The sequence below is a fragment of the Gossypium raimondii genome, chromosome 4, assembly GCF_025698545.1.
Source record: "Gossypium raimondii isolate GPD5lz chromosome 4, ASM2569854v1, whole genome shotgun sequence".
NCBI classification, from domain to species: Eukaryota; Viridiplantae; Streptophyta; class Magnoliopsida; order Malvales; family Malvaceae; genus Gossypium; species Gossypium raimondii.
In genome coordinates, this window is record NC_068568.1 from 36,228,236 (window position 1) to 36,240,667 (window position 12,432).

General features: G+C 36.0%; 1 protein-coding gene across 2 annotated transcripts; it reads left to right on the forward strand.

Moving 5' to 3' along the window:
- Window positions 1-429: 429 nt before the first annotated feature.
- On the forward strand, window positions 430-3,819 carry LOC105780235 (transcription factor TCP20). Of its 2 annotated transcripts, XM_052629565.1 has the most exons (3): window positions 430-1,864; window positions 1,969-2,027; window positions 3,441-3,819. In XM_052629565.1, exon 1 carries the CDS (start codon window positions 740-742, stop codon window positions 1,640-1,642), a length of 903 nt encoding a protein of 300 aa, XP_052485525.1. In that variant the 5' UTR covers window positions 430-739; the 3' UTR covers window positions 1,643-1,864; window positions 1,969-2,027; window positions 3,441-3,819. The 2 variants fall into 2 exon arrangements, with proteins under 2 accessions (XP_052485525.1, XP_012459893.1); XM_012604439.2 differs by lacking the exon at window positions 3,441-3,819 and having other exon boundaries at window positions 1,969-2,309.
- Window positions 3,820-12,432: the final 8,613 nt, after the last annotated feature.

Consider the following 12,432-nt stretch of genomic DNA (forward strand, 5'->3'; position numbering starts at 1 on the left):
TAAAAATTCAATTTAACCCTTTAAAAATTAAAAAATAAAAACTATAAAAAACTAAAATTATTCTACCTAAAAATTATTCTAACTTCGTTGTTGAACAGGTGGTTGACAAGTGCCCTAGAAATATAATGAAGCATTTAAAGATAAATATTTGAAAAATTATATTCACCCATGTTATATTGCTTTTATAATAATGTAGGGTGAAGGTGTGATGAAGAGAAAGGAAAGGAATCCATCAATCTATGGATATTATATATGGTTATATGGGGATGCGTGAATATCTTATCTATAATTTTGAAATTGTAATTTATAATAATAATTATTGTAAATGATATATTCTGTGCGAATTAGTGTCTTCAGGTGAAAATGGCAGTTAAAGTAGCTATCATATCAGAAATGTTAGTCAAAAGCCCCCTTCACTGCTGAGAGAAAAAGGGGAAACGAAGAAAGGAAAGGCTCATGCATTCATATATGAGCCATGGAGAAAGAAAAGAAAGAAAAATGACATCTTGTGAAAAGCAAGAATAAAAATTTTGACATTTCGGGTATGTGTGCTTTGGGATTTCAATATTATAATTATCATAGTTTGTCTTCACATTCCTTGTCAGAGAACAGTGAAAACTCATCAAAGTCTAGGACTTCTCAGGTCACCTTCTTCAATCAAAGAGGACTCCTCTTATATATATATATATTGTTTTTCTTTTAATTTGCCCCCACACCCCCACCCTTTTTTTACCTGTTTATGGATCCCAAGGGCGCCAAGCAGCCTCCAGAGGAAGTAGCCAACTTGTTGAGCCTGCCACCCCAACCCCAACAGCAACAGCCTCAAAACATGGGAGAGAATAAAGCAGCAGAAATCAAGGATTTCCAGATTGTGGTTGCAGATAAAGGAGAAGGGAAGAAGCAACAGTTGGCCCCAAAGAGAAGTTCTAACAAAGACAGGCACACCAAAGTTGAAGGAAGAGGTAGAAGGATAAGGATGCCTGCTTTATGTGCTGCTAGAATCTTTCAGTTGACCAGGGAATTGGGTCACAAGTCTGATGGGGAAACAATACAGTGGCTGTTACAACAAGCTGAACCATCCATAATTGCCGCCACTGGGAGCGGAACAATTCCAGCATCAGCTTTGGCTGCAGCTGGAGGCTCAGTTTCACAGCCAGGGGCCTCTCTATCAGCAGGGTTGCACCAAAAGATGGAAGATTTAGGGGGGTCCAGTATAGGGTCAGGGAGCAGTAGGACCAGTTGGACAATGGTTGGTGGCAATTTGGGAAGACCCCATCATGTGGCGACCGGGTTATGGCCACCAGTCAGTGGTTTTGGGTTTCAGTCATCATCTGGTCCGTCTACAACAAATTTAGGCAGTGATAGTTCCAATTATCTGCAAAAGCTTGGGTTTCCAGGTTTTGATTTGCCAGCTAGTAACATGGGTCAGATAAGTTTCACCTCAATCTTGGGCGGAGCTAATCAGCAGCTCCCGGGTTTGGAACTTGGGTTATCTCAAGATGGTCATATTGGGGTCTTAAATCCTCATGCTTTGAACCAGATTTATCAGCAGATGGAGCAAGCTCGGATGCAACCCCAACATCAGCATCAGCACCAGCAACAACCCCCTGCTAAGGATGACTCCCAAGGATCGGGCCAGTAAAGCTTTAAACTTTGAGAGCAAGATGAAAATGAGTAGGATTCCTGAGACAGGATCGCTTTGTTTTTTCTTGTAATGGTTCAGTATTGTATAATGGGGAAAACAAAAAAAAAAAAAATAACAAGTGTGAGAGAAATGGATACTTTTCCTCTCAGAAATCTATGGGGACTAGATTGAGTGGCTTCTTTCTTTCTGCACTGCTTCACCCAAGTTTCCATTACAGAGGTTGTTTTTCTTGATTCATGCCTTCTGTTGAACTTGCATCCTCCGAATTCTTCAGAGAAGTACTAATTCTTTTGTGCTAAGCTATTTTACTGTGGAGTGTGCAGGTGGAGCTTTGCACAGCTCAGTAGCTTGGATTTGGGCTCAACTTCTTGTTTGATTCAGGGTGTGTTGATTGTGATGCAAGGCAAATCTAATTGTTTTCTTCTTCACTACGTGTGGATAGAGTGGCAACGGTTTGTTTGTGAAATTAAAAATAGGAATTCACAGTAATACATGTCCAGTTTCTTGTTAGATGAAGTAAGATTTCTTGTTTCTCTAAAAGAATATATTCTTGCACATAAAGGGCTAATTATTGATTACACCGTGGGCTCTGGCTGCCAGACCAAGCATGTTTCCTGCTATAGCATGTCATCTATCATATAAGAATCTAGTTCTTTTGTCACTACTTGAAAGTTGCTCCTTTGCAATGATCTTACCTTGTTTGGAAAGCTCTTTAGTGATAGTCCTTTTGTTGAACACCATATATTTCTCTCTAACATCCTAAATTACCATAGGTTCATTTTTTGTTTAAGGAACTTGTATCCACCCACCGCTTGAGCTTGACATATAAAGAGACTTGGCTTAGCATTCATGTATCATAGGATGTGTTATTAACTGTTTATATCTTCCTTGGATGTGCTATCACCAACTTGCCTAAGTAACTTTTCTAAACTGCCCTGTAAACTCTTGCTCCAGGTACAATGGTTGTGGAAAATTAACCATGATATAAAGCTGATAAAAAACCACTTTTTTTTACAAAGTTAACATATTTGATAAAATTTTCTATAAAATACTTGGTGGGACTTTTATCAAAAAAAATACTGTAAGAGTAAAGCTTAAGGAAATAGTGCAAGAAATGAGAATGACTATGTATATCCATGAGATAAAATTACCGTGGTCCTAACAAGTTTAGAGCTTGCAGGTTTAATGTGTACTGAAATAGACATTTCAGGTTAACTTTGTCTTCTACTAGTTCTGTAATTGGATTGAAGCTTTTGCCCTCATATGGTGTTTTTGTAGAGTGTATTTATGTTCCCGTTGGATTTTCCATACTGTATTCATTGTTACTTACTCCTAGTCCTATATGGCAGCCTTTCAGGTTGACTATAGCATGACCATGGGAATCTAAATCTTTTGAATCCCTGCCTGGCCCTTTTTAAGTCACTGAGCATCTCAGCCTCACTTAATGTTGCTTCAAGGTGTCAATTTCATAGTAAAAAAAAAAAGAACCAACAGCTACAAAACTACATGATGTGAAGCAATTCATTTAACAAATCCGATTAAATTTGTGTTCTAAACAACATGGTGTGTATTATATTTAAGCTGAGCATTTTGAATGCATGATATCCACCTGCTGATGTTGAGGGTAGATGGAGGAATAGGATGACAACAACATACATTTGCTTTACATTTTAAAGAACAACTAAATCCAAAACTAAGCATTGCTGCATAAAGCATGAAAATGATGTGAGAAAGGTGTAGGAGGAGGAGGAGGATATGGGCATGCATTAATTGAAGTGCCCTGTTTTTATTGAAGGTGAAGAAAGAAATGGGTAGTAGGGGGAGTTCAAGTAGCAGGCAATTACAAAGAAAGCCCAATTAAGCTTTGGTGTTGAATTGGAACGCCCACTCGAATCATCTCGCAAAGACAAAAGGGAATATGATGATGGAGTCCACTTCTACAGCTGGTAGCCATGAACCTCAACCTTTTCTGCACCTTCAATTCTAGATGATCTGAATCTATAGCTATAGCTACCATTTCTTAGATTCTGCCTTTATATATTTACATATGTTTCTTTCTTTGTACACCTTTCCTTTCTTATCCTATCCTAGTGTGTGCTTTGCATAAACCGTGAATTCTTAGGCTAAAATAAAATGAAATGAATTACACTCCAATAGACTAAACTTCTATAGAATTTTCGCGATGATCACAGTCGGCTTTTCAGGATTACATATATAATAGGAATAATATCACATTTGGCACTTGTACTTTCATAAAATATTCAATGTGGTACTTGCACTTAAAAATGTCCAATATGGTATCTAAACAATCAATTTGTGTATTATTTGGTACATGTACTTTCATAAAATGTCCAATGCCACTTCTACTTTGAAAATGTTGAATGTACTACCTAAACTATCAATATGTGCATATCCTTAGTAAATGCTAAACCAACCAATGAAAAATTGACACGTAGAATTTTTTCAAATCATCAATTCCACATGGATAATATAACATTATGTGAAAATATAAATAAAATAAATAAATAAAATTAAAAATAATTAAACCTAAAAAACATAAGTTTAACTTTAAAAAATTAATTTCATTGCTTGAGATTTTTATTCAAGGAGATTTGAAGAACAAAGTAATAATAAGTTTGAGGTTGCAACTTTTAACTCAAAATTTCATCAAATTTTTTAAAACCTTGAATTTTTCAAAATTTTCTGAAATTTATACAAGCCAAAATTTCTAAAAATTTATGTCTCTTGCTTGACCTTTTAATCTTGACTGGGAGGTTGAATAACTTGATTTCAACTACCATGAAATTCTCCAAATTTTGTTTCTGAAATGTTTGGATTCATCTTAAGCTAAAAGAGAAGGTTTTGAAAGAAAATTTGCAGAAAATCAAGATCAAGTTTTTGCAATTAGGATTTCTTACGGAGAAAATTTCATTTCAAATGAGAAGCTCTTTGGAGAAGATGACTTTAGCATACTTTAATGAAAAATACGACGGTTTTGCTTATATAACGTAAAATCTATGAATTCGGCCCCTAAAACTTTAATTATTCAACTAAGGTAACATCCTCAAATTTTAACAATAATGCAAAATACGATATGAGTCAGCTAACTTGAGATATCGAAATTGCGAAAACATAAAAAATACAAGAAAATAACTAAATAGAAAATACCAATTTGAGCTTGAAACTTTAAAACTCCTAAGGTCGTTGGTCACTAAGTTTTTTTCTTTTTTACTTTGGTTTAATGAAGAAAAGAATGGACATGTTTTTTATTACCCATTATCTATACTTTTATTTTAATGGCCTTTTATTTTAGTTATTAACAATGCTATATATGTATAATATAATCATATATATTACTAATTAATCGACCATATACACACTTAACTAATGTATATTTCTCATTTAAACATTTTATAATTAATTATAATTATAATTCCTTAATAAATTCTACTTTTACCACTTATGTGATTTAGTCTCTATATTTAAATTAAGCATTAGTTCAACGAAATTATCTAACCAAAATTCGATTCGCTTCTAATATAATTTCGTAAATATTTAATAATAATATTTAAGAGTCCAAGTTGCGAAAATGGGATTTCAAAACTAAACTTTTTGACACCACTGACTTTCGGGTTATTACACGCTACATACACCAACACAGGCTGCCTAACTTTAGTCTGATTAGCAATTTGACCCAATGCCCTCTATCTACGACCCATACCATTACCACCTTTAAACTAGCCCCGGCCTCTCGAAGGCTGCTGAACTACTCTCTTAAGCTAAACCCGATATTAAACTGGAGCTTACATCTGCTCAGCCTGATGTGAACAATCCTTAATCCGATGTTCCATAGACCCACACCGTAGACATGCTCCCATCCTCCTCTAACACTCTCCCGGATGGCATCTACCACAATTAGTACAAACTTGAGCCCTACAAATATTTATTGTTGCCTCAACAACCCTGACCCATTTCTTAGGCCGCGGAGTTGTACCAGAAAGATTTGCCTCTCTCTTATTCTTACTCTGATTCCTGCTCTAATCCCTCCTTTCACGCTCCACTCGCGCGATTTCTTTCACTACCTTAGTCTTCTCCACTAACATTTCGAAGACCTGCTCCTACTACAGAGCTACCAAAACATTTAGGTCATAGAGAAGTTTGTCCTCAAAACGAACACTCTTATCATACTTGGTTGCAACCAAACTTTGAGCGTACCCGCTCAGCCTCAGAGACTCGGCCACAGACATTTCCCCCTTCTTAAGCCCGATAAACTCTAATCTACGAACCTCAATGTACCTTGCCTCCAAATATTTCTTTTGGAAGGCACTCTGAAAGAACTCCCAAGTCACAGGCTCAGCCTATGTGCCCCTCACCACAGACTACCACCACTAGTATGCCTCATCGCGAAGAAAAGACACGGCACCTTTCAATTTCCGCTCTAGGGAATAATCCAAGTCGTCCATAATTCTCTCGGTGGTCTCCGACCAATGCTCGGTCATAGTCAGGGTAATCCCAATCCAACCCCAAAATAGCTCAACAACACTAGACCGAAGTCGCTCAGTCACAGACCCTTAACCACAAATCCAATTTGGGCCTTAACAACCCTTCGTAATACTCTCAGCATAGCCTGGGACAATGCATTGACCCCTACACCCTAATTTTTAGTTTCAACGGTAGACGTCTTACGTCTCACTAGTCTCCAATTTGCGCATGCTGCCCAGAGAAGAAGACTTAGCTTGATCCTCTCGACGACGTCCACCACAACCTCGTGTACCACATGTGCTTGTTTTAATTATCTGACTGTTTTGAAAATTTTATATATTAGCTTAGGTTATTAAAGATATTAAGTCTAGAGTTTTAACAGAATTATTTCAGTCTTTAGCTAAAGTAGAGTATTCTTAATTCTACAGTTTTACTAGTTTGTCTAGTATAGCTAAAGTAAAAGTAACTTACTGGTTCGGCACCGGAGTCTCGAGTTCTCTTTTTACGAACTCAAACATAAAAATAATCAAAATCCAAATATATACATATATATTTTTAAATAAATTTTCATGAAATTTTAACCCAAAACCACAGCTCGAGTTTGAACCTTGCTCTGATACCACCAAATGTAACACCCCACACCGTCCTAGACGTTATGACCGGCTCTTGAGGAATTACATTACTCGTTCTAAACTTCAGATTTAAACTTGATAAAGAAATGTTTTCGAAAGCATTACATTTAGCAAATCTCTTACAAGTTTTTAGAAAATATGGGTAGAACTTATTTATTTTACAGAAAAAATTACTTTGTTACTTAGTTTCGCAACGAAAATTTCAGAGTTTCTAGTTTGAAAATCATGAATCCAGTATGTAAAAACGTATAATTTGCAGTTTAGCGAAACTAAAATCTAGCAGAAAATCCAAAAAAAAGTGAAGAATAAAGTCCAAAACATTTATACAGTCCAAAAAGTCCAAAATTAAGTTTAAATTTATAAACTAACTTTTTATGTAGCTAAAATCCAATTCGAGCTCTCGCACGCCGCTCGATCTAAGTTCGCTAATGACCTAAGAAGATAAATTGTTAAGTGAGCTAACAAAGCTCAGTGTGCAACTCAACCCACATACAAAAACGGAAAATGGATAGTCATACAGAAATCAATAACCTAACAGACATAGATGGAAAGGCATATCATATGACGCAACATATTACACAGATAAGATACAAATCCTACCCCCATCTACTACACACCATCTCTGTCCCACCCAACATACCAAATAGGGTAATTAATACCCATGTAACCCCACACACCAATTAGTGATCATATGTCACTATTCAAAAATATGCAGTTAAGCTTATAGATATAATGCGAAAATCGTCAGAATCAGATATATGCAGTGTTTAACTGTCGAATATAGAAATTTACGGTGTTACTACCAGAAATTGCAGAACATAGTCTGCCAGAACTTCCTCCGTCACAATCATATCCCACCACAATACGAATGAAACAACATAGCACATATTTAGAATAAACATGCTTTTATATGCTTAACTGATAAGAATCATGCTAACGATGCTCACAGATGTACATATCAGATACCCAATTAATAAGACTAACATACTTCTAGAAATTATGCAAACACATCAGAACAACAATTTTCATTTATCAAATAACATGCATATCACTTAACAGAACCTACAAAATCACTGACCTTGAAATGCATTTTAAAACACGACCCTAACTAGTTTTACTCAAATTGGGCCCACACGTCTGTGTGGCCCACACAACCTACTTGGTATTTCTCGTGTGGCCAATATGACCTACCTGCCATAGCCCGTGTGGTCCATATGGCCTGGCACACGATCAAGCACACACCCGTGTGGTTTGTACGGCCAAACATATGGTCGTGTGGCGTCGACCGTAAGGTTTTTGGTTTCGCAGCATTCACTAATTTTTCGAAATTAAAGTTACACACCTGACTGTAACAAAATGTCAACACAACAACAACAATTCCAAATCCTACATACGGCTAGGGGTGTTCAAACGATTAACTGATCAGTTAATCTAATCGAACTAATATTAACTGAATTAACTAAATTTTTTAATCCCTTAACCATTAATCGAACCAAAAATTTTTCAGTAAGTTTAACCAAACCGAAATATTTTGGTTAACTCGGCCAGTTAATTGAATATTATATGTTTTTTTTAAGTTAAAATAAGTATAAAACATATAAAAACTAAATTTATAATGTTCATTTGAGCAAATTAACCAAACTAATAATAGCCTAATACATATAATATATAATATTATTTATAAAGTTCGGTTAATTCATTTAATTACTCGATTTCGAACCGAATTAACCATTAACCAAAATTCCAAAAAACCATTTAACCAACCTTCGAACGAACTAGATCGGTTAACCGACAAGTTAATTTAGTTTTAACCAAAGTTTGAACAACACTACATATGGCAATCAACTTATTAGGTTAGCAAATAAACACGAGAATTAACCCCTATTTGACAAAACATTCGTTCGAAAATTGAACGCTTGAACCTCACAACCGAATTAACACAATCAACCCCTAAACATGGGTGTTCGAGCACTTACCCTTAGCGATAGGGGTTTCAACACACTTATGAAGCTAGAGGAATGTCATGTGTCTCGTGATCTTCCCCTATCAGAAAAACCAAAATGACCAAATTTAGTATTAAAAGCGAATCAACTCACTTACCAGCCCTGAGAAAAATGTCTAAACAGAAACACTAAATGGAGTACAACCGTACTTACCAAGAAATGTAACAGTAACGATAACAAGGGAAGACAAAAGAGTTGGAAGAAGAACACAACAACAATTAGCAAGCTATGGAAACCAAAAGAAAGGAGCAAATTGATAGAAGAATAAAGAAAGTATAAACAGAATCACAAAGGGAAGAAGTAAATTTCCAGAAGTTGAATAGAGGAAAAATTGAAAAAGAAATCAACAGAAAAAATTTTGCTACAATAAGGAACTGGCGTAAAAACAACAATATTAGAAAAACAGGAAAAGTGGGAATAACACTTAGCAAAACTTTAAGAGAAAATCTTTTTTTTAAACAAAAAATAAAAAATAAACTAATTAAGCCCCCTACTAAATCCTAGTTGGAATTTGAATTTGACTCAAATCCTGAGCATGGGCGACACAGCAAAGAGAAGTAAAAATATTTCCCCTTTTTGCACACGTGACAAGGTTCAAACTTGAGACCTAATGGTAAGCTAAAGCCTTACTACTAAACCAGAAGGCTCATTTTTATTGAAAAATTTACAAAAATAAAAGATAACCTACAGGTGACCAGTCAAGTGAACAAATAAAACCAATAAAAATTCAAGGGAAATGATTTGAACATAAGACCTCAGGTACATAAATAGAACACCTATCTACTGAAACTGATTATTTTACTTGACATATTTTTGCAATTCAAAACTAAGACATTTGAGGTGTTACAACTCCTCTTTAAAGAAATTTCATCCTTGAAATTTACCTGACTCAAACATATGTGGATATTGCTGTCAAATCGAGTCTTCCTATTCCCAAATGGCTTCCTTAATACCATGATTCTGTCATAGAACCTTAACCAAAAGGATACTCTTCCTTCTCAAGACTTTTACCATTCGATCCAAAAATCTACACTGGCTCCTCCTCAAAAGTCAAATCCGACCTCACCTCAATTTCCTCAACCGGCACAATGTAAGATGGATTAGACCGATACCGTCTTAAAATAGAGAAGTGGAAAACATCATGGATCCGGTCTAACTCCTGAGGTAGCTCAACTGATACAAAATTGGCCCTACTTGCCTCAAAATTCGATAAAGCCCAATGAACCTAAGGCTCAACTTGCTCTTACATCCAAACCTCAGAACCTTCTTCCAGAGGGATACCTATAGAAAAACCTTATCTCCCACATCAAACTCAATATCATTCCTCTTAAGATATGCACAGGATGTATGTTTATCGGATCCTGCCTTTAACTGATCGGGAATTAGTCTAACCTTATCCTCAGTCTCAATAACCAAATTTGGACCTATAATCTTCCTCTTGCCCAACTCAATCCAACACAGCGGAGTGTGACACTTACGACCATACAGAGCCTCATAAGGTGCCATCTGAATACTGGCCTAGAAGTTATTATTGTAAGCGAACTCAACCAGAGGCAGAAATTCTTCCCAACTACCACGGAGTTCTATAACACAACCCCGAAACATATCCTCTGGAACCTGAATTACCCTCTTAGACTGTCCATCAGGCTACGGATGGAATGTTTTACTAAAGCCCAACTGAGTACCCAGACCCTTATGCAATTTCTTTCAAAACTGATATGAGAAACGAGGGTCTTGGTATGAGATAATCGATATAGGTACCCCATGAAGTCTAACTATCTTGAAAATGTACAACTTAGCTAACTTCTACAATGAGCAGTCAGTCCGAACTAGAAAAAAAGTGAGCAGACTTGGTCAATCGATCCACAATAACCCAGATAGAATACTTCTTAGTGCGTGTCAAAGGCAACCCACTAACGAAATCCATGGTTACTTGTTTCCATTTCCACTGCAAAATTTTAATAGGTTGTAAGAAACCAGAAGGAAGTTGGTGCTTAGCCTTAGATTTAGAGTATACCAGAATATCGTTGATAAACATTACGACAAACTGATCCAAAACTGGTTGAAATACCCTATTCATGAAATCCATGAATTTAGCTGGAGCATTAGTCAACCCAAAAGGCATTACTAGGAACTCATAATGACAATATTGAGTCCTAAAGACAGCTTTATACTCATCGGACTCTTTTACCTTCAACTGATGGTACCCAGATCATAGATCAATCTTGGAGAACACTGACACTCCTTGAAACTGATCAAACAAGTCATCGGTCCACGGCAGTGGGTACTTACTCTTACCGTTAACTTGTTTAGTTGTCAGTGATCTACACACATTCTCATAGTACCAGCCTTCTTCTTGACAAAGAGTAGCGTTGCTCCCTAAAGAGAAACAAAAGATCTAATGAACCCTCTATCAAGCAGCTCCTAAAGCTGCACTTTCAGTTCCTTCAGCTTTTTCGGTGTCATATGGTAAGAAGCAATGGACACCGAAGTTGTCCTTAGTAAAATCTCAATCTCAAATTTAACCTCTTGGTCCGGTGGTAACCCCGACAATTCCTCTAGAAAGACATTTGGAAAATCCTTAACTGTTCAAATTCCCTTTACACTAAAACCCACAACACTTATATCATGCACATAGGCTAGGTATGCCTCACATTCTTTTCAAACAAATTTCTCGGCTAGCATAGTGGAGATTATATTAAAGAGGTAATGTCGGTGCTCACCTACCATAACAATTTCCTCACCATCCCCAATCTTTAGAGCTACCCTCTTCGAGGCACACTCCAGACTAACTTGATGCTCCACAAGCCAATCCATGCCCAAAATTAGATCGAATTCTTCAAACGAAAATTCCATCAGATCAGCCAGAAACACAAACTCCTCAATCTCAAGCAAACATCTCTTGTATACCTTATTGACTCGCACCGACTGCCCCAATGGACTAACCACAGAAACTTCACTAACAGTACCCTCAACAGAAATTTCCAGATTATAAGACACACTACTAGAAATGTATGAATGCGTGGAACTGATATCAATTAAAGCAAAGTAAGAGTGAGAATGAATAGTAAATGTACCTGCTATCACATCGGCCCTGAGTCAGTCCTCGCAACACCTCGCCGAGTAACATTCTTTACCCGATCCGGTCAACGAACCCGAGTAATGGAAAGTTAGAAACAAATTCAAACAATTATAAGCAATTTATATAGGTTCCATCCATATATTATACAATGTAATAAATTGAAAAACTATAATAACCTAATTGTGAAATTTAGGGATGAAATAAGATTGAATTGTAAATATCCAAAATTTTAAAATTTTAAAGTTAGTATCGATATTTAATTGTTGGGTATCAATACCTTATTGATACCATATTAAATATCAATATCAATTCATGATTCTATTTGTCATGCAAAACAAGGATATCGATATTTTATGAAAATGTATCGATACTTAATTAAATATTGATACCATTTCAGCATTCTATTTCTTTTAAAACTGTTCATATGGTCAAGTATCGATACAAAATGTCAAAATATCAATACCTAAGTTCAGAAATGGTAAAAATCTATTTTTAAATTATCCATTTCATGCCCAATGCACCTACCATACAAAAGATAACTATATCAACCAAGAGTATATTTCAATAGCAACTATACAATCAACCTAA